Source organism: Trachurus japonicus, chromosome 1 (genome assembly GCF_045865225.1).
Source record: "Trachurus japonicus isolate A0001 chromosome 1, Traja_1.0".
Taxonomy (NCBI): Eukaryota; Metazoa; Chordata; class Actinopteri; order Carangiformes; family Carangidae; genus Trachurus; species Trachurus japonicus.
Window position 1 is genome coordinate 3,885,533 of NC_140907.1, and position 27,154 is coordinate 3,912,686.

At 43.2% G+C, this 27,154-nt stretch overlaps 2 protein-coding genes across 4 annotated transcripts in view; one reads left to right on the forward strand and one right to left on the reverse strand.

Annotated features, from left to right (window-relative positions):
* Nucleotides 1-18,836, forward strand: part of pdcd11 (programmed cell death 11) — a 24,811-nt gene extending 5,975 nt beyond the window's left edge. For 2 of the 3 annotated variants that reach the window (XM_085790619.1, XM_085790562.1), the window contains exons 14-36: nt 1,197-1,322; nt 1,414-1,608; nt 2,389-2,559; nt 2,658-2,871; nt 3,871-4,020; nt 4,984-5,096; nt 5,201-5,700; nt 5,851-5,913; nt 7,486-7,582; nt 7,749-7,838; nt 8,362-8,464; nt 8,618-8,795; nt 10,049-10,105; nt 10,202-10,324; nt 10,995-11,117; nt 12,908-13,085; nt 14,270-14,413; nt 14,498-14,644; nt 14,971-15,221; nt 16,115-16,283; nt 17,173-17,326; nt 17,499-17,664; nt 18,237-18,836. In XM_085790619.1, coding sequence (XP_085646745.1) covers nt 1,197-1,322; nt 1,414-1,608; nt 2,389-2,559; nt 2,658-2,871; nt 3,871-4,020; nt 4,984-5,096; nt 5,201-5,700; nt 5,851-5,913; nt 7,486-7,582; nt 7,749-7,838; nt 8,362-8,464; nt 8,618-8,795; nt 10,049-10,105; nt 10,202-10,324; nt 10,995-11,117; nt 12,908-13,085; nt 14,270-14,413; nt 14,498-14,644; nt 14,971-15,221; nt 16,115-16,283; nt 17,173-17,326; nt 17,499-17,664; nt 18,237-18,408 — 3,684 coding nt within the window. In that variant the 3' untranslated portion in view covers nt 18,409-18,836. The remainder of the gene's footprint in view (nt 1-1,196; nt 1,323-1,413; nt 1,609-2,388; nt 2,560-2,657; nt 2,872-3,870; nt 4,021-4,983; nt 5,097-5,200; nt 5,701-5,850; nt 5,914-7,485; nt 7,583-7,748; nt 7,839-8,361; nt 8,465-8,617; nt 8,796-10,048; nt 10,106-10,201; nt 10,325-10,994; nt 11,118-12,907; nt 13,086-14,269; nt 14,414-14,497; nt 14,645-14,970; nt 15,222-16,114; nt 16,284-17,172; nt 17,327-17,498; nt 17,665-18,236) is intronic. The other variant, XM_085790704.1, reaches the window with a different exon arrangement.
* Nucleotides 18,833-26,090, reverse strand: LOC146991208 (RING finger protein 122). The gene is made up of 7 exons (XM_085790912.1): nt 25,390-26,090; nt 24,816-25,191; nt 23,090-23,243; nt 21,802-21,844; nt 21,228-21,269; nt 20,449-20,531; nt 18,833-19,712 (listed from the first exon to the last, which is right to left on the reverse strand). Exons 2-7 carry the CDS (start codon nt 24,838-24,840, stop codon nt 19,592-19,594), a joined length of 468 nt encoding a protein of 155 aa, XP_085647038.1. The 5' UTR covers nt 24,841-25,191; nt 25,390-26,090; the 3' UTR covers nt 18,833-19,591.
* Between the last annotated feature and the right edge of the window lie 1,064 nt (nt 26,091-27,154).

Genomic DNA, 27,154 nt, shown 5'->3' on the forward strand with positions numbered 1-27,154 from the left:
ATTGCATAATTCCAATAACAAGTACTGTATTGCTAGACTTTATTTCAGATGTAGAAGTATTTCAAGATACCCACACAGACACGCAAGCCGTTCAACTTAATACGGTAACCTCACGTCATCAGAGAGGCTACTCAGACCCAGAGTGATATTGCTCTGCTCAGACCCTTTCCAATTCGTTCAAGGTTATTTGATTGTGTTTATGTAGGCTATATCTGCATAGAATATTGATCCGGCCGCGTTTGGGATAGGCGTTTAATACAAAAAACAATTTTGCTACACCTGGCGGATAATTGGGACTGGCGGTAAATTGGGAGTCTGCCATTATTTGAAGTTTTACGGGTACCGGAGTCCGGTCACCAAGCAGCAAAGGACACCACCGCGTCTCCTTCTCTCTCTCTTCACGCTCTGCGCCGGTGGGGTGTGTTCACGCTCAGCACAATGTTGGATGGAGCCCCGCGGGCACACAAGCAGCACGTCAACGTCATCTTGCGGCCCGGAGCTGAAATCAAACGCACCCCTTCTGCTGCGGTCGAGTTGAACCGAGTTAGAACATTGATTTTCAATCAAGATTCCAGCGCGGCGGCAGACAATTTCAGCGCGGTGGCCGCCTCAAAATTTATAATGCAGAAAAAACCCTGCATATAGCTGGGGGCGGCATAAAATTGGCTGGAGGCGGCCGCCACGCAATTTTGAACGCAGGAAAAACCCTGGCTATAGTATAAGAGTTGTTTTCGAGGCAAATGCAGAGATTGCTTGCCGAAAACCTGCCCGCAACGGGAATGTGCATCAGCGGTTTTGCATGAATTTCCCTCTAAAACAACTCTGTCTGGTAACGTTCTGTTATTATCTCATAGCGTGGTGAATATGCAGGTCACAACTTGTCCACCAGAGCTTTTTGGAGTTGTTGGATTGTGTATTTGATGAGTTTGATGAGGGAAACCAAGAAATCCCATTAGCCTCCGTAGCGTAGCTCTGAGCAGCTCACAGCTCTGCTCCGCCATTCTAAAAATAGCTTGCACCAACAATTAAAGGAAACAAACCTACTCCTAAAACGATGGCAATGGGCCAGTTTGCGAAAATGTTGAACTATCCCTTTAAGTTCCAAGTTTTAGATGCTCATTGTTGTTCACTGATCACTTTGTTATCTTTGTGCTTTTTCTAATCTGGTATTTTGTTTGTTGTGCGTGACGTTTCAGGTGTTGAAGGCTAAAGTTCTTCAGTCGGACCCGGACAAGGCCAAGCTGGTGCTGTCCTTTAAGAGCGCGGTGGAGGGAGAGACGGAGGAAGCTGCCAAGCCCCAGCTGGACTGTGAGATGGGGAAGGTAAGTTAAAGACCTCATGCTTCACTTTTCTCTCCCTCCGGCCTCATCTCACTGATCTAACACCTGCACTGTGTGTGTGTGTGTGATGTAGACACTGGAGGCCAAGGTGGTGAAAAAGTTGCTGAACGGTCTGGAGGTGGCCATCCTCCCCGATGATGTACGCGCCATAGTACCCACCATGCATCTCTCCGATCACATGTCCACATGCCCGCTGCTGTGGGACAGTCTGCGGGAGGGAGACAACATCTCAGACCTCATGTGTTTCAGCAAGAACAAACAGAATATCGTATCCTGACATTAACAGAAAAGTTCATATCAACCCTACTTTGATTGATTATGTACAGCATCAAATATTTAAAGGGATAGTTCACCCAAAATTGAAATTGCACTCATTATCTACTCACCCTCATGTCGACTAAGGGCTGGGAGAAGTTTCAGAGTCCTCCGTAGCTTCTCTGAGTTACAGGGGGTCTCGGCATAGCAGTGCATGTCCATATAACGGTTGCAAATGGATACCAACTGTCTTCGTAAAGACACACCAAAAAACATCCAAATACCTCCATGCTGCTCGTTCGTCAAATTTGGACGAACTGGGAAGAGGACAGACCCTGGTTCGTCCAAATCTGACGAACCGGGAAGAGGAGCTTCAAGAAGCTTCTGCTACAAAACGAGCTTGAAATATAGACTTTTTTTTTTTTCGGGACAATTTCGCATTTCGGGGCTTCAATACAAGACGGACATTACATATGAGCAGCATGGAGGTATTTGGATGTTTTTTGGTGTGTCTTTTTGTTACGAAGACAGTTGGTATCCATTTGCAACCGTTATATGGACATGCACTGCTACGCCGAGACCCCCCGTAACTCAGAGAAGCCACGGAGGACTCTGAAACTTCTCCCAGCCCTTAGTCCACATGAGGGTGAGTAGATAATGAGTGAAATTTCAATCTTGGGTGAACTATCGCTTTAATTTACTTTCACCATTTCCAGGGAAGATAGTTCTCATATTTTCTCATAAGTGTGAAAAGAAGAAGTGTTGTGTTTCCTTAGCAGCTCCTTTTTTATAGACTCTCACTAAGAAACCCACAGTGAGGTGGTCGCTGGAGGAGGGGGTGGTTGCCAAGGATTTCTCAGAGATCACGGTCGGGATGCAGCTGATTGGCTGCGTCAAGAACATCATGTCCTATGGCGTCTTTGTAGAGTTCCCATATGGCCTCGTCGGTCTGGCTCCAAAGTCGGTGAGTAAAGGGTTTTGTCTCGCCTCCTCTGACATGGTTATCTGTCCTGACACTCTTGTTTTTTTCTCCTAAAATCCTCTCTCTGCTCTGCATCCCAGGCCATGGCTGACAGGTTCATCAGCGATACCACCACCGCCTTTCAACTGGGCCAGACGGTCATCGCCAAGGTGACCAACCTGGATGAAGAAAAGCGGCGCTTCCTGATCACCCTGAAGATATCGGAGGTGATATCTGCAGAGGGCGCAGCCCAGACCAGACTCATTAACGGTCTGCAGGAGAGAAAGGCTGTCAACCAAATGTTGGCTCTGAGAGGTATACACGCTTCTCTCTCTCTGTCTCTCTCTCAAATTCAATACAATTCAATTCAAATTTGCTTTATTGGCATGAATGTTGCAAGAACTATGTTGCCAAAGCATCAAGGATCAATGAAACAAAAACACAGAATCAAATATACAAATAAAATGTATAGACCGAATCACCTTGTTGTTTATAGCTACTTCCGGGTAGAAAACCAGCACATAAGTTGAATGAGAACATAGTAACGAACGAGAGTTTAGCTATATGTATATCATATTTTCCACGCGATATCACCGTTTAGACAAATCTGACATGATTGAAGAAACATTACTATTTCTGTGTGTGTGTTTTGTGTTGCTATGTGTTGTATTTATTCAGTTTGGGGGAATCACAGTTTCTAGAAAGCATCAGGCTCAGCTAACAGGGACAGCTAATGGCGGTAGCTAAGCTAACGGCAGTAGCTAAGCAGCTGTTAAAACCCTCCCGTTGTCAGACACGACATGAAACTACTCCAGTTAGCTCAGTCATGCTGTAACTAAGATATCCGCTGGAGAAAATATTTTTTCATGGAGCGTTTATTGAGTCACTGAGTTATTAAAGTTAAACAGGTAGCTAACCGTTAGCCCGGCTAATCTATGATAATCATGACTAATTACAAAAATGTGCACACAGAATTAGTAATGTTTGTCCAATCATTGGTTTTATAACTTAACAAACATAAGATTAGTCTAAATGGCGATATAGTAACATGAAAAATTAGATATATATAGCGAAAATCTCGTCCGTCACTATTCTCATGCTGGTTTTCTACCCGGAAGTAGTAAACAACAAGGTGATTCATTCTATATATACTTTTACTGTATGTGTGTGTTGATGTGCTGTCTCCCTCTCTCTCTCTGTGAAGACAGCTCAGAGTCAGATGTAAACGTTGCATTACAATCTCATGTTTTGACATTTCAGACCTCACAGGTGAAGTCAGGTGTGTGTATAGTGTCTAACCTCTCTCTCTCTCAGATAACAGTGACCTTCGCCAGCAGCTGGCTGCTCTGTGTGTCGGTCAGAAGCTGAAGCTCACGGTGGATTCTGCTGACGACAGCGGTGCGACATTTACATCTGATGATTTGGGAGGTGCCACCATACAGGCCACCAAACACCATGTCATGGGTACGTGTTTTACTCCTTTAGAAATATCATCCACATTTCCTGCAGTTTCTTACCGTACTTTTGGTATGAGCTGGTACCAGGTTTGTTGGCAATACAATGAAAAGGCAGTCAGTGATTATTTGGTTCAAAAGTCTGTTTTTCATTAATCAGTAATCCCCCCCATCAACAAAGTGAAGTGTTCCTTTCAGCTCTGAATTAGCCGTTCATATCATTCATATCTACATGGAGCGGGTAAGCTCGGTGCTGGCTGCCATGTGGTGTCGCCATGTTTTTACGTTCAGTGGCAGCGTGACGGTAGGAAACCACGGAAACTCAGCGGAGACACCGGAGCTGTCGGCTCAGGTCGAGGTGGCGCCTGTGAAAAGTCACCGCGGTAACGCAGTGAGGAGGAATGGAGCGTTACACTGATGCTGCATTCACCTGCAGTCGGGCAGACGGCCGTCGGTAACAAACCAGATGTCATTTTAGTCACAGAAGTCCAGAGAAAGACGGTAAAACGTGGGTCAGGTCAACAATACGACATCGCCATGACAACATATTGTCAGGTGTATTGTTTTGCCTCGTGCTGACGGACCACTTGTTTACATAGAGGCTTGTTTATGCCGTTACGTGCAGCGGCTGTCGTCCGTCTGCCGTCCTCCCAATTTCACGTGAATGCAGCATGAAAAATACGATTGAGTTGCTTGCGATTTACAACCACAACGCTAGATGGGAGTAATTCCTACACAATGTTTATGATGCCTTTATTGTCACTGCACTTAAAAGTAAAGGTACAGCTGCCCTGGTATTTAGGCTTACACACATAGAATGATGGCACATCATAAGACAAAAACTCTACTCAACATAAAACAAACAAAACAAATTAGGTAGATTAAAAAAAATCACATATCCATTAGTGTCAGGACACTGCAGTGAAGATATTTCTGACTTCTGTGTTTCACACTAACAATATGTGTTTTTCAGGTGTTAAACTGACCTCAGGACAGAAAGTCACTGCCGTCGTCCTTCATGTTGACATCCCGTCTACCTGTGTCCATGTGTCCATACTTTCCAAGCTGCTCCGGAACAAGAAATCTGTGAGTGTCATTCATCCTAAAGCGAACCTGGGACGTTAAGTCGTATGTGTTTTATATTTCACTGTTGTGACCTTAGCGTTTCTGTTTGGATGTAATTTCTACAGTTAAACGAAGGGACACAGTACACAGCCATGGTGCAGCACACGGACAAAGACTTTGCCGTCATCTCATTGGACGACACGGCGCAAATGACCGTGATCCAAACCCGCAGCCACCTGAACGAGGTGCTGCTGTTCGACTCGGAGAAGCTGAAGGCCGGGATGAGTCTGTCCGTGGAGGTGATAGAGGGAAGCTGTCAGGAACTGCAAGGGCTCCCTCTAGTGTCGTGGCAGCGCACCGGATCGAAGCGACAGCGCACCACCTCGGAAAACCAGGCGGGCTCCAAGGGCCATCACTACGGCGACGTGCTGCAGGGGAAGGTGAAGACGGTGAAGCCCACCTGCATTCAGGTGGCGCTGGACGACGGAAGCACAGGCAGCGTGCACGTGTCCGAGGTGCTGGAGGTGGACGGCGTGTCTCTGGGCTCGTTCCCCACGTCCTCGGTGAAAGTGGGCAGCGTGGTCAACGCCAGGGTCATCGGAGGACGAGAAGTCTCCACTCACAGGTAAACACTGACGAAGAGCTGCAGTTTCCATGTTAGAACAGATGAGTTCTGTTCTTCACCTTTTAACATCGCTGTCAAAGAAAGAAGGGGAATGTGGTGATTTATTATTTGTGTAGTGAATTTAACATTAATTGCTTCTTTTTTTTTCAGATTCTTGCCCTTTTCCCATCCCAAATATACCTACACCATTCCCGAGCTTACACTCATTCCAAGGTAATTGTGCAATTATCATCAACCTTACATAATATGTATATATATATATATATATATATATATATATATATATATCAGGGATGCAAACAGCGCGCCGAAAAGCGAAACTCGCTTTTTTCATGACCAATTAGGTGACTTGTGTGAATCGTTCAGATCCGAAGAGTTTTTGTTTTTGAGGGGGGGGGGGGTCTCAGCGTCTCAGCTGGGGTCAGTAAAGTGTTTTTCTAACAGGCTGACAGTGACAATCACGTGAAACTGAGGCGAACTCATTCATGGTTGTCTCTGATTATACTGATAACAGCCGACCTCCATGTAGACGCGCGACATGCGCGCTCATTAAAGCGGCGCGTATCCGCGTGCAGTCGGTGCGACGGCGCCGCCGTTTTTCCCCCGTGCATGTTTGTGGAGCTGTGCACCGCGGACATGCACGGTTCCCTACGTTGCTGTGTCAGGCAGGTGTTTCCACGGAGCTCTGCCCCGTTTCAGAGGTGAAGGAAGCTCTGAGTGGAAAGACGTCGCCTCCGCGATGTAGAATGTGTTCAGTTAAAGTGAAACTAACACATTACTGTATATAGGCCTATATGTCCATTACACACTGAATGAAACAATTCAGTTTATTTTAATAGTAATAATTATGACTAACATTCAGTGAAGACCTAAAATTCAGTATCTCCAAAACTGAGATATTGCAAAGGATGTTTTTTTTTTATTTTTTAAGCATTTTTAATATAGAAATGTTGGCCTTCTGAAAACTATGTCCATCTATATGCACTCAATACTTGGTTGGGGTTGAACTACTGGAAATTGACTTTTCCATGATATTGTAATGTACTAATTTGTTAATGGTGAGCCCCCCCCCCCCCCCACGCCAGACAATTCCTCTCTTTTTTGGTCCTGACCCGTTTGCATCCCTGATATATATACTATATACAGCGCTGGAAAAAAATAAGAGACCACTTTCACAAATGTTTCTTAAAGCATCTCTTCATTTTATTTTTTAAACAGCAACACAAACACAACTCCTTCTACTTAATGAGACACTGATGAGGTCATCACCTGAATCACATCTGATTTTATAGGAAGATTATAAAAACCACTGCTGGGATTAAACATTGACATTATCCCACAAAAACTGATTTATAAACTCTTCCTGAGTTAAAATATTCTTGCTGTGTTCTTTAGGAATAAATATGAACATGTTTTCTTTGCATTATTATTATTATTCACTTTTTTATTTAGACTAGTTTAGTCATTTTCAGCCAATAAAAGCTCTAAATGACAATATTTCTATTTCAATTTTGGGCGAAATGTTGTCGGTAGTTGATAGAATAAAACAAAAAAAAGTTAATTTAATTTTACTCAGATACCTGTAAATAGTAAAACCAGAGAAACTGATCATTTTGGGAGTGGTCTCTTAATTTTTTCTAGAGCTGTATATGTATGTAAACTGAATGTTATTAAAATAGATTGGTGATTTACAGGGTCCTAATTTTCATTGGCATGTTAAACATGAAACCTGTTGTGATGTCATAGCTATTCACATTTTAGCTCTGTTGCTTTTTCTCTCTGCAGCAAACTGGATAAGAGTGGAGATTTTAAACAAGTTGCAGGAAAAGAAAAACTTAAAAGCTATAAAGTTGGAGATGAAATCACATGCTTTGTATCAAAGGTAGGTTTTGAAAATTGTGATGGAAGTAGCTGTATTTCTCCCTAGCAGTATCCACCCAATCGTACTTATTGATCTTTAGTTGATTATTGGGAAATGGTTTTAAAGGAACACAACTGCAGCAATGTTTTGTTTTTTTGTTTTTTTAACACTTGTGCTCTGTCCCCAGTTTAACCCAGAGAAGAAGTCTTTGGAGGTCACCACTGATCCATGTGTTAATGGGACAGTTGAGCTTTTGGCCATGATCACCGATCCCAAAGTAAGTGTAAAATTGAATAAGCATTATGTCATTAAATATGTACTGGAAGAACACATTTTACCTTTATTTTTTATTTATTTTACCAGATTGCTTGAGATAAAACAAATCTCTTTTCCACGCATTAACGTGCACAAAAAGGTCCAAGTACAAAAGCAGCAAAAAAGCAGAAGTATAGAACCTCTCACTGAAGTGCCACTGTCTTCACATGCAGCTGCTGCTAAAATGTTTTGAAGAAATACATTTGTTTAGATTTGCAAGTTTTATGTCGTGTTGCTTGCTACTGTGATGCAAATACGGCATCAGCTTTACTCCCTCTAATTTTGCTGGGAGAATCACAGCATGCATGTAAACAGCACGACATGCACGTGTCCACTCGAACCTGTTATCCTGTGCACCAAAATGAAAAACGCAGGTATAATTCTGCAGCCACTAAACTCACGTAATTCATCCAGTGTGTACGTGTAAGGCTTTTACAGTTGGAAAGAGAATGATTCATTTTAATCTGAATTGTGCTTATTTCCAGGACGCCAGCCACCCAGAGAAACTGCACAAGCTTGGCCAAGCAGTCCGTGCTCATGTAGTAGAAGTGAGCTCCAAGCCTCATCGCTTCACGCTGTCACTCACAGGTAGGAGCACAACACCTCGGACCGGATGCTTATCTGCTAATTTCATTATGATTGGCTGTTCTGCATTTTCTGTATCACACCTCCATATCAATTTTAGATATTCAAATGCAAAAACAACATGTTATTCCTGACTTGTCTGTCTGTGTGTTCCAGGTGTTCATAAATTGGAGAAAGGCGCTGTAACTTTGGGGATGGTGACTAACATCCAGCCACACATCGGCCTCCTGGTCAAGCTTCCATTCGGTGGCATGGGCTCCGTTGCCGTCACCGACCTGGCTGATGCGTACAGGCCGAACCCCCTGGATGGGTACAGCAAGGATCAGCTCGTCAGGTCGGTGGATGAAGTAGCAACGTTTGTTGAAAGATCCTTAAAGGGATAGTTCACCCAAAATTCAAATTTCACTCATTATCTACTCACCCTCATGTGGACTAAGGGCTGGGAGAAGTTTCAGAGTCCTCCGTGGCTTCTCTGAGTTACAGGGGGTCTTGGTGTAGCAGTGCATGTCCATATAACGGTTGCAAATGGATACCAACTGTCTTCGTAACAAAAAGACACACCAAAAAACATCCAAATACCTCCATGCTGCTCGTATGTAATGTCCGTCTTGTATTGAAGCCCCGAAATGCGAAATTGTCCCGTAAAAAATTAAATAAGTCTATATTTCAAGCTTGTTTGTAGCGGAAGCTTCTCGAAGCTCCTCTTCCCCGTTCGTCAAATTTGGACAAACTGGGAAGAGGACAGACCCTGGTTCGTCCAAATTTGACGAACCAGGAAGAGAAGCTTCCACTACAAACAAGCTTGAAATATAGACTTATTTCATTTTTTTTCGGGACAATTTCGCATTTTTGGGCTTCAATACAAGACGGACATTACATACAAGCAGCATGGAGGTATTTGGATGTTTTTTGGTGTGTCTTTTTGTTATGAAGACAGTTGGTATCCATTTGCAACCGTTATATGGACATGCACTGCTACGCCGAGACCCCCTGTAACTCAGAGAAGCCACGGAGGACTCTGAAACTTCTCCCAGCCCTTAGTCGACATGAGTGAGTAGATAATGAGTGAAATTTCAATTTTGGGTGAACTATCCCTTTAAATAGCCTTGGGCACAGTTTATGGACTCTCAGAACTAGTTCTCAAGTCAAACTGTCCAAACAAGGTCAAACAGAGTGTTTTTAGTTGTTTTTGAACATGCCGCACTATAAAGTGGAATGAAAAGCTGACTCATGAAGGATCAGAGGATTCTGTCTGTCCTAGAAAACATACATCATGTTGCGAAGAGCCTCCTTCATAGCTGCATCATTAGGAGACTTTTTGTCCTGTGATGTTCCATTTTTATTTACATTCTTTTCATTGTTTTAATGAACCTAAACTAAACCAAGTTAACTGTGATGATTCAGGCTAAACAAACAGAACTGTTTGACTGTATGCAGTTTATTATACTTGTTTTTTTTTCCATTGGCCATAATACATTAATGAGAGGTAGAATATTATGAACAGCAGAGCAATTTAGAAAATAAGTCAGTCTTGATCACCTTGCAGCACAGAGTAAGAGTTTTATTTTATGTCCTCTTTTGCCTCAGGTGTTTCCTCCTAGGGTGTGAAAACGGCAAGTGGCAGTTGTCTCTACGTCCGACAAGGTATTTCATATTTCATGGTTAAAGAAAGTTTTTACAGCTTAAGATAACATAAAACTGCATTAGGTTGCATTACTTATTCACACTCTTCTCCATCAGGGTGAACTCCCAGCAGGCCAAGCCAGCCAAGGACCCAGAGGTTTTGTCTGTAGACCAGCTGAAGACGGGCCAGGTCCTCCGAGGCTACGTCAAGTCTGTACGAGAGCAGGGCGTCTTCATCAGGTACCTGGGAACTTTATCCATCTCTGAAACCTAACTTTATATTACATACGTATTCTGCTGTCAGACAGGACAGAGAATATGTTGATGTATAAACTCACAAAATTTTTATTTTATTTTCGCAAAAATCAACAGAAATAAACAGAAATCCATCCACCAACTTGAATCCAAAACAGTGCAACTTCCTTGCAGTAGCAGAATAAGTGAAGATCTGACTTCTCTTCCTCTTTACAGAATCTACACTAATCCCATAATTGAATTTCCCTTTTTTTTCTTCAGCTTTTTTTGTAGGCAGATATCGGTAAATTATTTTTTAACTGTGTAAGTCTAATAGAAACATCAAAAACGGTTGTGTAAATGCACATTAAGATTTGTTTTCTCTGGAAGATCATCAGAAAGCTCTGCCCACTTTGAGTGTACCACAACAAGTGCTGCTATTTTTTTATAGAGCTGATATATTTTTTTATTATAAACCTAAAAAAAGAAACATGAATTTCTGCAAGGAACAACGTGCCCCTTGTGTTTTTGGACAATGTGGTTTCTTTGTAGTTATTTCAGTCAGTATCGTGTGACACATCCTCCATCCTGCTCATTATTTCTTGCTGCTTTGTGATCTTGCTAACATGACGGACACAGGAGGTCAAGCGTGAAGCTCAACATACTTGTCTTGCAGGCTGTCTGGAGGTATAACTGGAAGAGCGCAGCTTCAACAGTCCACCAAATACTTTGTCAAGAAACACGAGGTCCTGTCTGAGCACCTGCCTCCCAACACGCTGCTCACCACCAAGATCGTCAGGTAAGAAAACACATCGGCTCCGAACGTGACAGAAGGCGCTCAAGATAACTTTAGAATCACTGAGGCCACGCTCTGATCTGAAGTTGAAGTTTATGCCTATATAAGAGAGATAAAGATTAGTGATAATATATTAGAATAAATCCAGCTAAATGAACTTATAAATTAACTTATTGTATAGATCATAATGACAAGGAATCTTGATAGTTAATTTATGAATAGGGGGTGCGAGTAAATAAGTTTCACTTCTTCCCCCTTCTTCTTTTCGGATATGAAAAATCCAATTATTTTCATTTTCAATTATTTTTATTTTTCATGCGTCATCTTTTATTTATTTGTTATGTCTGTTCATTAGGGCTGTCAATCTTCCCCCAGAATCATATTTGAATTTCTAACCCATCTTCTGTTAAATATTCAAATCATATTCAAATTTTTAATGTGTTTTTTTTTAGCTCATTACATCCACTTATACCAGCTTATTATTACCTCCTGCGTCCACTAAAGCAGTGGTTCCCAACCTTTTTTGGCTCGTGACCCCATTTTGACATCACAAATTTCTGGCGACCCCGTCGTCAACCAAATCTGTTATGTAACATTTGCAACACACTTAAAGCAGATATCAGTGGAATATTTTTGTTAATATAAGTCCTAAATAGTCCTATTTTCCGTCAGCAATCACTTACATGAAGTATTTCAGCCTAAACACGAGTCTCTCCGTCACTCTGCTCTGCTGTAACCCGAGGAGAAAATTTTCCTTGTGGGATACAAGTGTTATCCAATGAGGGGAGAGAACGGCATGAAGGGCTGTGTGTGCAGCCAAGGGATGCGCGTGAATGTGGTGACGTAGCACGAGGACCAATTGATGCCTGACAAGGGCGGGGGCTGCTAACTCATGGTGCGTTCACGGAAACTCGTACTTTGTGTTTTTCCTTCCTGTGAAGTCATACCAGTTCGATCTGGTACGAGTTCACGGGTCGGAAGTAACGAGTGGCCGTTATAGGGAACTTTCACAGACAACAGGACGGTAAAAACACGAGCTACGGGTTACCTGGAACGCTACCAAGTCGTAGTTGTGACTTGAAGCTGTAACTTACGGTTTCAAAAGCCTGCCTTGAACGCAGCATTAGCCGAAGCGGCCGTGCCGCTGTTATCTGCTTTAAGTTTCACCAACTTAGTATAAAACTTCAAGAAGGGAAATCGAAATGGTGATCCGCGGATCAATCGATTAAAAAAAAAAAAGAAGAAGACGGTGTGCGTGTAGTGTGGGGACACAGAGGCACACTGTGGCAGCCGAATGAACGGGCAATTAAAACAACTCTGTTCGTATATTTGAAGCTGCAGCTCTACCTTGTGCACAACAACAACAAAATGCTTATTTTATCAACATGTTTACTACTACGCACTACGTTAACTTGCCTCCTTACAGAAGGCACGCGTTCGAACATCAGTTTCCACCTTCGAATGTTCTCATTTTGACTAACATTCGAATTCTGTTCGAATAGCGAAGTTCGGTCTGACAGCCCTAGTGTCCATTACTGTTTTATTTCTTATTTCTTTAGACTTGCCCGAAATAAACTGAAACTAACTAATTAACAGTTTTGTGGGTAAAATGCCACATGGATGTAGAATGTGTATCACAGCTTCAGAAACTGATATGGGTAAATTTAGATTATTTAGACATAATGCAGATCGTGTGTCCTCACATGGGCCCCCCCCGACCCCCCCACCCACCCAAAAATCAATACCATCAGTGCCATTTTTAGTCTGCAGCTCTTTTCTATTCTGGTCTTCAGTATTGACAAAGAGGACGGGTTGGTTGACCTGTCCCTGCTCCCCGTGGACACCGGGAAGCCGGACGTCCTCCCAGAGTCTCTGGGTCTGCCGCTGCGTCTGATCGGAGAGGAGAAGAAGAAGCACGATTTGAAGACGCAGAAGAAGAAGAAGAAGCGCGTGCTGTCTGAGAGCGAACAGGTAGCAACCGCTTTCCTACCGCTCTCACATCAGACTGTCTTTCTTTCATCCATTTCATTTCTTCATATTCATTTATTTGTATGCGACTCTGCATTTTAATGAACATACAATAGAATTGTGGTAAATATGCCAGATTTAACTCAGCAGCTCATTTCAGTCTGAGTCTCATTTATCACAAACATGATTCACAATACAAACATCAATCACAATACAAATAGAATGCAAAACAGTATTTGCAATGGAATGAATAAAAAGAGTGGTACATTTCTAAAGTGACAGTATCTGTCATCAAGTGCTGTTATTAAAGGGATAGTAACATTTTTTTTAAAGTGGGGTTGTATGATCTACAAATAGCCCCTAAGTACTTTAATTGCAGTAGAAGACTCTCTGCACTCCTCCCGTTAGCAACGCCAGCCCATAGCCCTGCCCAGAGATTTACAACATACAGTGTTGTCAACAGACCCAAAGAAACGGCCTATTTTCGTGGCCTAAAAGAGGTTTTACCTGAAAAAAAATACACAGTTCCATTGTTCGCTATAATATAATTTTTTCCAGCCCTTCAAAGTGCAGGAAAACGCAGTTTTTATTTGGACCTAACCAACTGCTGATCGGCGGGCGCTAACCCTGAGCGGAGGGATACGTGAGTTGGTTAGGTCCAAATAAAAACTGTGTTTTTCCTGCACTTTGAAGGGCTGGAAAAAATTATATTATAGCGAACAATGGAACTGTGTATTTTTTTTCAGGTAAAACCTCTTTTAGGCCACGAAAATAGGCCATTTCTTTGGGTCTGTTCACAACACTGTATGTTGTAAATCTCTGGGCAGGGCTATGGGCTGGCGTTGCTGACGGGAGGAGTGCAGAGAGTCTTCTACTGCAATTAAAGTACTTGGGGGGGCTATTTGTAGATCATACGACCCCACTTTAAAAAAATGCTACTATCCCTTTAAAGCATGGCTTCCTGCTTTCCATAAAATCTTCAACTCACTGAACACGACTGGCTGCTTGTACATGTACAGACTCTCTTCTGGTCTGACAGTAAGGATTGTTGCATTGATCTCGGCCTCGGCCCGTCTATAAACCCTGCAGCTTTAATTACAACCCGATGGCCACTGAAGCAATCGTCTGCATATGTTGTGGTTTATTTAAACCTTGACGGTTTCCTTTCGTGGTGTTTTATGTACCAGACACAAGCGGAGTCCCAGGTCCCAAAGAAGAAGAAAAAAGCCCAGAAAAGCAAGAAGGATGATAATGACAGTGGAGTTGAGGTGTACTTCAGAGAAGAGGAGGATAAGGAAGATGAAGAAGAACCCAAACCCGAGCCTGCAAAAGTAAGTGACCGCGATGACGTTCAGCAGATTTGGGGATATGACTAATGAAAGACCTGACAGATAAATCCCTCCATCCTCTCCCAGCAGGTGACACCCGGCTCCGTGGGTCCAGCCAGACTGCAGGTGGCAGCAGGTTTCTCCTGGGACGCGGGACTGAGCTCTCTGAAGCCTGCCTCTGCAGCTCAGGACGGGGACTCCAGTGATGGAGAGGACCAAGACAGGGACAGCAAGGTGAGACAAACATGGAACTGAACTTTCTGACCTTGTATCCTGCTCAGAGAATCTCTTACAAGTCTTCATTTAGTCTTTCCACTCCTCTTCATCACTCACCCTCTTCCTGTCTTTATTTTATTTTTTTATATTTTGTTGTGCAGTATGACAAACAGTGACAATACAGGACAGACAAATAAGGTGTCAACAGTAAACAGTAAATACTTCATTTGTCAGAGAGGCAAAAATGAATAATTATAGAAATAATTTGACAAAATTACAGAAAAAGCCAAACATTATTATGAGCAATGATTTAATGTTGAATGTGTTGGATGTCCTCTCCTCAGCCTCAGAAGAAGACTCGTCATGAGGTGGAGCAGGAGAAGAAGGCAGCGGAGAAGGCGCTGGTTCAGCGGGAAACTGAGCTCATGGATCCAAACCTGCGTCCCGAAGACGCGGCGGCCTTCGAGCGCCTGCTGCTCGCCTCGCCCAACAGCTCGCTGCTCTGGCTGCAGTACATGGCCCATCACCTGCAGGCCACGCAGATCGAGCAGGCCCGCGCCGTGGCCGAGAGGGCTCTGAAAACCATCTCCTTCAGGTGAGTGATGGGATGGATGTTTGTCATAAAGTTGCTTCCCTGAAAACAGGAGGACGGTAAAGAAAAGCCATGGTAGACTAACACAAAAAGCTGTGTAGGCTTGCAAACAATTATTTCCTCTTGAGATAGTGTCACACAGCACACAGTAAAGTTGCATGCAAAAGTTTGGGCACCCCTGGTCAAAATGTATGTTACTGTGAAGAGTTCAGCAAATGGAAGATGGAATGATCTCCAAAAGACATTAAGTTACAGATGACACATTATGTTTACATTTTAAACTTTGTTTACATTTTCAAATTGACAGAAAAGGAAAAGGCCACCCTGCATAGTTAGTACCCATTACCCCCCCCCCCCCCCCCTCCTTTGGACTATCACAGCATGTAAATAAAAACATAAATAAAATATCTTGTCTGATAGCTTGGTCAAAGTTATCTGAGAGCTCAAGTCTCATGGTTTCCCATTGTTTTGCTGCTGCTGCTTTGTTTCCCTTTTTTCACTCTAAAACTGTAGAAAACAAAAATGAATACACTGATATTGTTTAAAATATTGCAAAAGAGAGTTTCATGTTTAACTTTATGTCTTTTGGAGATCATTTCATCTTCCACTTGCTGAACTGTTCACATTAACAGAAATTTTGACCAGAGGTGCCCAGACTTTTGCATGCCACTGTAAACTTGTAGATCATCTTTAATTTCAGTTTTCTCCTACTACACTGTTTTGTAACCCAAGCTCGTGTATAGAAAACAGAAATAACTCTAATTGGTATTTCTCTACACCAGAATCCCAACATCCATAGATTTTGATCTTTTTTTCCCCCTATTCATTCATATCATTGTGTAAACCAGCTTAATGACAGCAGATGATGTTTGAACTCCTGTCCTGTGTTGGTGCAGGGAGGAGCAGGAGAAGCTGAATGTGTGGGTGGCCCTGCTGAACCTGGAGAACATGTACGGCACAGAGGAGACCCTCAAGAAGGTGTTTGAGCGGGCGCTGCAGTTCTGCGAGCCCATGCCCGTCTACCAGCAGCTGGCTGACATCTACGCCAAGTCCGACAAGACCAAGGTGCAGTGACAGTCTATACGGAGTTAGAAACTCAGCTTAGCGAGGGTGACCATATTTTGAGGCAGTTTGTTTAAAACCAAAAAGAAATGATGACATGTTTACAGCAAATGCATTGGTTATTGGTTTATTTTGTTACTTGTAGTAGGCCCATATGACATTTAGTAGGCTACTAGGCCAGGCTGCACTTTTGGCTGAATTTAATATCATTTCAGATTAAAAACCATAGATGGCTAAAAACATTCCAGGCTAGGATGATGATCCGAAGCGACAGATTAGAAAAATTTAAATTAGTTTGTAGTAGCTAGGTGTGTAAATGATCAATAATCAGTATTACTGGCAATAATAGAGGGCCCCTTAGGGCCCCATGGAGGCTTGGGCCGGCCCTGATCACAGATAAACACGGCTGTCGGGTACTTAGAAAAAAGAAAAGAAAAGGAATAGTGACTACGTGTCAGCCGGCCGTCCTGGGCTACCGGCCGTTCTTCTCCAGAACACAGATGTCCAGTCCGCCGCAGAGGCAACGCTGCTCCGACGTCTGCTCCCTCTGTATGAGCGCGTGGCAGAGCCGCGCATACAGAGGCAGCCTCTCAGGAATTATGTCAGAGACGCAACAAAATACCGGAGTATTCTGTGCAAAGCGCCAGTCAAGTATGTTTAATGGTCCCATGAAAAACATTGAAAACCGGACATTTTCATGAATTTATAAAACCCGCTCGGACGCCCCGGACAGGACGTAAAAAGTGGACATGCCCGGGTAAAAGAGGACATTTGGTCACCCTAGCGTAGCTTCCCTTTGTTTGAAATCTTGCCTATTTAATGCACAAATGCTGTGTACTGTTGCGATTTGTCTTTCTGTGTAACACGGCCTGTGCTTTGTGTTTGTACCCAGGAGGCCGAGGGCTTGTACAAGACGATGGTGAAGCGTTTCCGCCAGAACAAGGCGGTGTGGCTGAGCTACGGGACCTTCCTGCTGCAGCAGGGTCAGAGCGACACTGCCAGTGCCCTCCTGCAGAGGGCGCTGAAGAGTCTGCCCTCTAAAGAGAGTAAGATAGCCTGAAGAGGATGAGTTTTTATTTTACACCCACCACCACTGACTGAAAGCAGGGAGTTGTCACCCCTTCTCCGCTGTGTGTAACCGTTCAGACTCTGTTTCCCTGTCCCAGCTGCGTCTCTCCACAGGTTGTAACCTTTATGTGTTGTCATCCTTCCTCCTAGGTGTGGATGTGATTGCCAAGTTCGCTCAGCTGGAGTTCCGTTATGGTGATTCAGAGAAAGGTCGCACCATGTTTGACAAAGTGCTGACAAGCTATCCCAAACGTACTGATCTGTGGTCTGTTTTCATCGACCTCATGGTCAAACACGGATCACAGAAGGAAATCAGGTGAGCCAATGGTCATTTGCCAAGCCTTTTCAGTGTATGTACTGTAGTAACACTGACATCTGTGACCTGGTCATTGTTAAAGGGATACTTCAACATTTTTGGCGAATCCGCCTATTGCCATAATCCCTATAGTCATAGCAGTAGGTTAACCTTTGATTATCAGTGCATGTTGTTTTGAGATCTGTGGGGCAGAGACACAAGCTGCCTAGTAAACACATTTGAGGTGAATGGTACAGGTCCACTGTCCCTCAAAACTCTGTCTGACTCAGTTATGCATTTGCCTCGAAAACAACTCTGTCTCGTAATGTTACATAACATCAACACAACTTCTCCACAAGAGCATTTTGGAGTTGTTGGATTGTGTATTTGATGAGTTTTGAGGGACATTCACCGCCATTGTGTCTCGCGTCTCTGCCCCGCAGACATCAAAACAACATGCACCGATGATTAAAGCTAATGAACCTACTCCTATGACTATAGGGATTATGGAAAAAGCAAAACTTGCCAAAATGTTGAACTGGCCTTTCAACCAAACAAGTATTTGACGGCGTCCTTCTTCCCGTGTCCTGCAGGGCGCTCTTTGATCGTGTCATCCACCTGAGTGTTGCGGTGAAAAAGATCAAGTTCTTCTTCAAGCGCTACCTGGAGTATGAAAAGAAGCACGGCACACCGCAGAGCATCCAGGCTGTCAAAGAGAAAGCCATGGAGTTTGTGGAAGCTAAAGGCACCGAGGCTGCAAATTAAAGACCAAATATATGTGTGGACAGCAGTGTGTCATACCCAGCCTGCGCTAGGTACCTTTCTTGGGGGGGGAAAAAATGTGGCTACAGATGCTCCTTCAGCTTCCTAATAAAAAAAGAATCACCTTGGTAGCTTGTATTTTAACTTTTTTAAGTGACCTGGACTGTTGAACCTGAAAGTCAAGGTTGCAGAACACAACAAACCTTTGTAAATCATCAAACGAACTGGTATTCAGTATTTCTTCATCTTCCATTTTAATCCATTTTGTATGTAAATGAGTGTGAGCTAAGAAGAGAAAAGTAAATGTTATGACTATAAGTTTACTATGTTTTTAAATGGACGTATAAAAGGTTCTTTATCAGACTTGTTGGGACATTTTTCTATTTACAGTGATGACTGACCTTTTAAATAAACTCCACCATTGCAATACATTACGTGACGTTTTATTTAAAAGCAACAAATACAAAATAACAATATATATAGGGACACGTTTACATACAATACATACAAGCAAGACTAGTTTTCTATCAGTCTCTTTTTTAAAAGGAAAGGGCCTGGGACACAATCGGTAACAATATTGTCTACGTAAATCATCGTCATGGTTGTAATCCCGCTGGTCGTGGTTTCAGCCGGAGGTTGTGGCTACCTGGAGCGTTTCACCTACACTGGCAGTATTGAAGATGCATGTGTGGCACAGGGTTATAGGGTGACTGACATGGTTTGTGCTGGCTGTATTGGTAACACCCCTGAGATATTAGAGGTATCCGTTCTGATCTTGACGTCCCCGCTGAATGCCTGCATTGTTGTTTGTCTCTGGCAGTGCCCCACTAGTCTTCCAGTGACAGCTGCAATGATATCCTGCTCTCTAAAAGTGGCTCCATTTTCCTCTCATGTTTTTTTTTGGTGAACAGTGCAATATGGAAGTAGATCTAGGAGCATTTTTATGAAAAAGACCCTAATCATCCACCCTCTCCTCCCGACTGACCAAATGAATTTGGTGCTGTCAATATCCAAATTCCCACCAAGGCATATTGCTCAAGGGTCAGCACCAAGATGGCCACTGGGGATCGTTATCAACATTTCCTGTGAGATGTTTTAAAGATGACTGCTGTCCATCATCCCTGGTGTATTTAATATGTGTGTTTTTCTGTAAGGGGAGTCTGGTTTCCTCTTCCCCAGCTTCCCTTCACACCTCCTCTGGGTCCATGGGACCCTCGGCACCCTGGGGAGCGTCTGTGTGGAGCCGGAGGATGGGTTTGTTGCACATGGGGCACACGCTGCGGATCTCCAGCCACTTAAGCAGGCACCTGACAAGAGCACAAACACAAGTCAGATTAAAAATAATGCTGCATGACAATAGCTACTAGTAGATGACAATTAACTCTACCCATGATTTTGTCATTTTAGGAGCTATTACTAATTTTTTACAGGTTCAGTCCAGAATGTAATAACAAAGCTTTGTGGCTACTTTTCTTTTTCTTTTACAGTTTTGTGTCTTGAACATGGGGGAAAAAAGCTTGCAGGAAGCATTAATAAAGTGAATGATTAGATTTATTAACCTATAGGTAAGTATAGAAAGTCCATTACAAAGTAACTGATTATTTTATATTTTAAGTGAAATTAAATTAAGAATACAGGTTTTAATCAGGCATTTAGGGGGGCAATTTCCTTTCTGCTTGTATTTCCATTTCTTCCATTTCGCTGCTTTTTCTTTTCCCATTAACTATTCAATTTGCTGAGTCATTTAACTTCTCCTCCGTTTCCCCTTTGAGCTTTCAATGAGACTTTGGCCTTGCACCGGTAAAACAACATAGAACTATGCAAATTATTACCCGCTGGATTTATACTACATAGTTTGCAACACTTGATGTAACATGAGTCCAGTCAACACTTTGAGGAACTGTTAAATGTTGGATGTGATTTGTCATCAACCAACTACCTGAGCTTTGCAAAAAAGACTGGAAACGGGTACGAGAGTGGTAGCCTATTCATTTTAAGTAGGAAAGTAAATAACCTCTAATGACACTAGATGTCAACACTCACTTCTTGTGAAATGCGTGTGAACATGGGCACACTCCCAGTTCATCTCTGGTCCTGAATTCTTCCAGACACACCGCACAGGTTTGCTACAAGAAAGAACCAAAATAACAACAGGGTTAGTTTATCTGTTGCCCCCATCGTTACTCAGTCATTTGGTTGTACCTCACCTCTGCCAATAACATTACCATTTGTAGCTAGATCTAGTAAATTACTGTCATGTGACCTAGATTCAGAGCACGACACAAGTACCGGCCAATGTTTTTGAAATGGTGTTTTTATCTTAGCTCTGTTTCCAAGTAATAGGGCTATCTCAACCTCCTCCTATACAAGCAGAGATTGCACATTGAATTGAAAACCAAAATTAGCCCTAACCACCAAAACTGCCTTGAGGGGGAAAAAAAAGAAAGCAGTCATTTTAGGAATCACAGGAGACAGGAAAAGATCTTTTTTTATTATACATTTTGAATGAGTGCAGTTACTCCTGGAGTTCTGCTTCAAATAGAGAGTAGAGCGGGCACTCTGACATTTTCTAAAATAGCTGCATTTGAGATACAAGATATTTTCGGGACATCATTCTCCACTGTGAGTGAGTTCAGCATGGTAATCACATTGGAGACGAGAAATTGATTGAGTTAACCAAGTGAACCCTCCCAGCTCATAATGGATCATCTGAGCTGGCACGGAAACAAGGGTGGGTAACACAAAATGTGTAGCTACTGCTGCTGGGATTTTTTAACATACGTGTTTAAAAAGACATGCATATGACAGACAGAGGAACTTACTCCTAGAAGGCTCAGTTTCTTGCTTGCTCCCTTCAGCACCACCTACAGTGGGAAAAGGGGGGGGCGTAGGAGAGAAGCATAGGGTCATGTGAATGATGTGTCAGCACTATTATGCTGGCAGAAAAGCCGTGGTGTGTGTAAAACAAACACTTCAGATGGGTTCAATGTCCTGATCTGACTGGCTAAAAATATCTGCATAACAGTAGTGTGTACAGTGGTGTTGTTGTAGCTTAAAAAATCATGCAGAATACTATTAGTGCCAACACACACAGCTGCAGCCTCAGTTCAACCTACCCCAAAGCTGAAAACACAACAACACTGTCACCACCTCTACCACACACTACTGACACTCCTTAGCTGCTACCTGTCTATCACTATACAGCAGGTGGATTGATGCTTTAAAAAATCAGAGTGTATGTAAAGACACATGCAGGGAGTCAAGGTCATCTGTAAAGAGTGGTGTCGGGTTTCACAACAGATGATGATGGTGTGAAATGCTATAGCAGTATTTATAACCTGCCTCGAAAGCTGGTGTTACATGTTAACCGATGGCGTCAGAAATGTAAAAACGTACCTCATTGTAGCTGAACTGCTCCCGTGTTCCTTGTTGTTTCAGCCTGAGAGGAACAGAGACAGAACATCTGTACAAGTGGCTGTGCTACTGTGACTACAATCAGTCACACTATCAATCAATACTCCCATTTCCTACCGCTGCAATAAGAGCCTGCATGGGCTATGGAGAAATCCTCCACCCTGATTTAGTTTAATTTGTATAAGAGTTTTGGTAAATAGTTTTAATGAATTTTTAATTATATTAAGTGTCATTGCATAACTGGATCGTATTGGATTTTTTTTTTTTAGGCTATAACATTATCAAAATTTTGTCATTTTTGGTAATGATTCTTAAAATGTGGCTTTTATACCTGCATTAAATGATGACACAATATCACCATATGGAGCAGAAAGCGTGACCATGTAAGTAAATAGTTGCTGATTGAGATAATTGTGATTTATGAAAGTCAGTCACCCACACCATCCGGCAGTTGGTTAACTTAATTTGACATGAAGACTAAACACAGGGGGAAACGCCTAGCTTAGCTTTGTCCATCGGTGACACCAATGAGAGATGTGAGGGTGAACAACAACAACAACTTTAGCCTCATTTATACAAGTCATAATAATAATAATAATAATAATAATAACAATAATAATAATACATTTTATTTATAGGTGCCTTTCTGAACACTCAGTGACACCGTACACTGAGTAAAAACAGTGCAACACAAACAATAGTATCTATTTTCATGGTGCACATTTGAACCATCAAAAAGAAAAAGATATTAATTAGGCCATAGCAAGTATGACATTTTGCAGCTGCAAAATAAACTTGTCTGTGACATTCAGTGGAAGAGACAATATATCAATTAAATCTTGACATTTCTGTAAACACAGATACTGACTTACAGTACCTACCAATATAATGACCTGGCTGATCAATCAGTGATCAATTTATCTCGGTATCACTGGTTAATTTGGGTAAAATTGCTAGCAATTGTTAGAAAAGTCTGTTTCTATCCTATTCTAACATCCAGACTACATGTGGCAACTTTGGCAGCTCTGCACAGCAACCCTCCATAAATCTGCATTATGACTGCTAATATTATCACATATTAAAATCTTATTACCAAGGTAGATTTGAATTAATTGTAACCTGCTGTGGTACACTGTGTTGCTATGCTTGTTCAAAATGTAAAAAAAAAAAAAACATCTCTAGGGGGAGTTAACTGGAAGAAGTGTCATGTCTCCTTTTGTGCTCTTTCATCTTTTGCCTTTCCCAGATTGTCAGTCACCTTTGTACCTACCTGAAAAGGTAGCAGCAGAAGATGAGGCTGAGCATAAAGACGAAGAGGCCGATGCCCAGCACAATGACATACACATTGAGTGGGAGGTGGTAGATGTCAGACGTCATGCTGCAGTAGTGTTCAGAGCGATGAGAGCCCAAACCACACAGGCATCCTGTCAGTAAGAGTTTGCAGCACATTAACATATTGACACACATTTTACCTTTAACACACATTTTACCACCATGTTCCCTTTTACTAGGAGTCCCAAGCTATAAGTTAACTTAATCAAATTACAGAACTAAACTCATCTCATCTCATTTGTTATGTTCTTAAAACAGTATCTTTCACTCGTGACAGAAAGTGTTTACTTCAGTGGTTTCTATATATTAAGTTCACAGCCTTGGGTTTCTTAAACTGCACTTTTCAAGGAGCTGCTAAAGCCTGTCTTGCAACTTCATTGTTTACTCTGCCATTATAATCACCTATTGTAACCTTGCCCTTAGACAGTTTCAGTCTAAATCAGGAGCATAAACAACAGACAGTGTCATTTGTACAGTCAATTGCACTGTTGTGTAGCTAAGAGAGCACTTAAGCCTATGAGATCTGTGTTTGTGGATCATTAACTAACATGGAGTTATTGTGCCATCTCAGGCTTCTAGTGCCACCAAGCTTGGAGTCTCTGAGTGCGTACACATATAAAACTTCAACAACATAGTATGTCGGCTAGTCTGTACTCTACGGTGCTCCAGCTCAGCTCTACACAATCGAGTTTTATCGGTATGAAACATTTAGCGAGGACTTCAGCGTAATAGTTAGTGTTTGTTTGGGTAAGGTGTGTCTGTGGCACGGTGGTGGCAACTGAAGCTGCTCGTAGGACTGTGTGTTAATTGTCTCTGAACAAGGCAAACATGGAGGAGAGACACCACTTCCGCCACACCACCATCTGTTCCACAGACTCTATAGAAGTGACTGGTTGAGTGTGTGTGTGTGTGTGTGTGTGTGTGTGTGTGTGTGTGTGTGTGTGTGTGTGTGTGTGACAGCACTGGGGGGGATGGGAGGGGGTGTGCGGTGTCTGTCTGCGTGTATTTGTAAGACAGAAATGTGTGTGCGTTGCAGGTGGCAGGGGGTGGGGGGTGGGGCATATTAAACAGAATGAACTCTGGGGACTAAAGGACCATTTGGTAAAACAATAGCAGAGGAAGCCCCACTTCCACACAGGCCACATGTGTTCCTATTAATTTGTGGCGAGGATGCTCTTTGCCAGCCTCTAAGTGTCTCTCTTTATAGTGAATGAATGGGTACAGCTTGCACGCTGTGGGGGGCATGGGATGGATAATTTGACATGGCTGGGGGGTTGGGGGGATTTATGGGGAGAGGGGTGAGTCTAGAGTAGACCAAGGGCAGCATAATGAGGGATACAATTATGACCCTGGCATGGATGCACTCAGCAGAAACAAAACAATAAGAGGTCAGAGGATGAAATATCTTCCATTTCAATTGTCATAACTGTCAAACAAACATGACCTTGAATGCGACTTCTTTAAAGTGCCCTCACTCTCCCAAAAAAACAAAACAAAACGAGGCCTCTGTCTGTACTATCTCACAGATTCACCACATCCATTATGTGGATCCCATTAGCCTGTAGCCAGCAACTAAGTATAAGTGAGTTTATGAGATACAAGTAAGTACATGTGCTACCACCTCTCATGTATTTGGCAGACGGCAGAAAAATCCACTCACTTACCGTTACACCATTGGAATGGTTGCATGAAATTTGACTCCCAGGGCAGCAGCAGTAAATTCAGGCCCTGTCAGAAGCAGGCTGGATGAGAGCCAAGCTCGTGGGCTGGAACTCTGGACGCTGAATCTGTTTGGAGCCTGGATTCAGTCACCGTGAGCTGGATCGCTCCTTTGTTGGGTTGTGTTTGCTGCTCCTCCAAAAAAACAACCATCAAGATTTTCAGATTTGCTCCAGACTCCACAAATCCTGGTGTGGTTATGTTGGCTCAGCAGTCTGTGCTGCCCAGCATTCCCAAATCTGGATTACCCACTCTCTGTGTAAAGATTGGGAGATTTGGGACTGGAGTTTGGACCAGGACTGGTGGAGACCTCATGTGCTCCTGGATCCCAGGGAGAATGATGTCATCACAAGAGAGAGAGAGAGAAGAAGAGACAAAGAAAATCTTGTTGACAAGAAATGATTGTTTTTCAGTTGCCTCATAACGTGTTATTCAGGAGTTGTTGTTGTGAAAAGCTGCGTCTCACTCAACCACCATGCCACAAACAACACAAGCTGCTTAGTAACAGGAAATACTCACATTTCCAGCAGAAAAAGGGGCCCTGTTTGACTTCACTTTGTCTCTGCAGTCTCGTCCCTTCACCAATTTCAGTCACATCCGCCGTTCGAAATGACAGCCCTCTTTCCAATGAAGGTAATTATCTGGCATTAATCTCCGCTTTGTCTTCCTCCCCAAAGCTGCTTTTTTAACAGAGGATTTTCACAAGTCTCATCCCCCTCTCTTCTCGTCTGTTGTCTCCTCCTCCAGTCCTCTGATCTTGCAGTGGGTATTCCTCCTCAGTATAGAAGGCAGATATGTACTTCTCTCCAAGCCCAAACAAAGTGAGGACAGCTCCATGCAGTCAACAACAGTCCTCTGGCTGGGTTTGGTATTTTGCTGGTGTGAGTGTGTTTGTGTGTCAGTCAGTGCATGTGTGTATGTGTGTGTGTGTATGTGTGTGCGTAGGGGGGGATCCTACTCTCCCTCAAACCATCTGCTCCTTCAATTGAGAAAAGAAAAGAAAAATCAGAGACAAAGGCGACGTGTGTGCACAAGTGTGTCTGCCTGTGTTGTGTTCAGTCTCCTCCACCTCCAGCTGGCTTTGTCATGGCAGGCTTCCCCTCTTCCTCATTCAATCCATAATGGTGCTCAGAGAGAGAGAGACGGAGAGAGAGAGCCTGCGATTCGCCTTTCCCTTCCTCCCCTTGCTCTTGCTCTTGCTCTGCCTTGGGTTTGTAAACAGATCTCTGCTCATGTGACCAGCCGTTTTGCCTCGCAACTCTCCTCTCCCTCAGCCCTCCCTCGCTACCCCTGTCCTCCAATCTGTAGGCAGAAGGAAGGCAGAATGAGCCAGACACTGACGAATAGGACGCCTGCAAGCATGCTGATGTGTGTGTGTCTGTATGCGCACACCCTCTGTGCATGTATATGTGAGAGGGAGACAAGAGAGACACTTGCAGCAAAGTCAAGGGAGGCCCCGGTCAGTAACATGCGCACGGCTGATGCCCATGACAACCAAAACAAAACCATTTGTGTGAAGTGGAGGTCAGGGAGGGGAAGGGGATGCTGCTGCATCATCTCTTCCTCTTCGATTTCCTCTTCTTCACAACATACGCAGATTGTATTTTGAGCTACAGCACTTTATTTTTTTTCATGTTTTCTTTGTTTGATCTATATATAAACACCATGCCACTTCCTTTGAAGTGTAAGAACAAATAGAAAGAGCAGGGATGAGAACAAGAGGAGGCATCTTTGCATATTAGGAGGAGATATCAAGAGGGAAAAACAGAAAAATCACAGCCTGGACAAAGACATTTTCATTTGCACGTCGTCCACCCCCACACCAGCGACCCTGGCTGCCAATTCGCTGAGAGAGCGAACAGCTGCTGGGCTACTGGGCGAGCTGTGAGACGGTCAAGGGGAGTGCTGCTCCACTAATCCCCAGGGGGGAGGGAGGGACAGGGCTTCAATGGGATCCGAGCCATTTTCATTCACCCTAACCCTCCCTCCTACCCTCCTGCTCTAGTAATGCTGTTACCGTTGAGTGCTGAGGAACAGCTGGATGGACTGCACAGATGCACGAGCATAAATACAGCGCTTAATACACTGCATGCATTGTTGGGTGTTTACAGGTTGTTGTTTTTTTCCAAAGATGATGAGTGCTGTGCTGTTGCTACAGGGTCGTGTCGTTGTTGGCATGTGAAGGCTGCCGGTTTGGGTGAAAGCGCGCCCTCTTGTGAAGTGTGGCTGTGTAAACACCACTGTATCAACAGTTTCCTGAAGACGTGCAGTGAAAATGAAAATG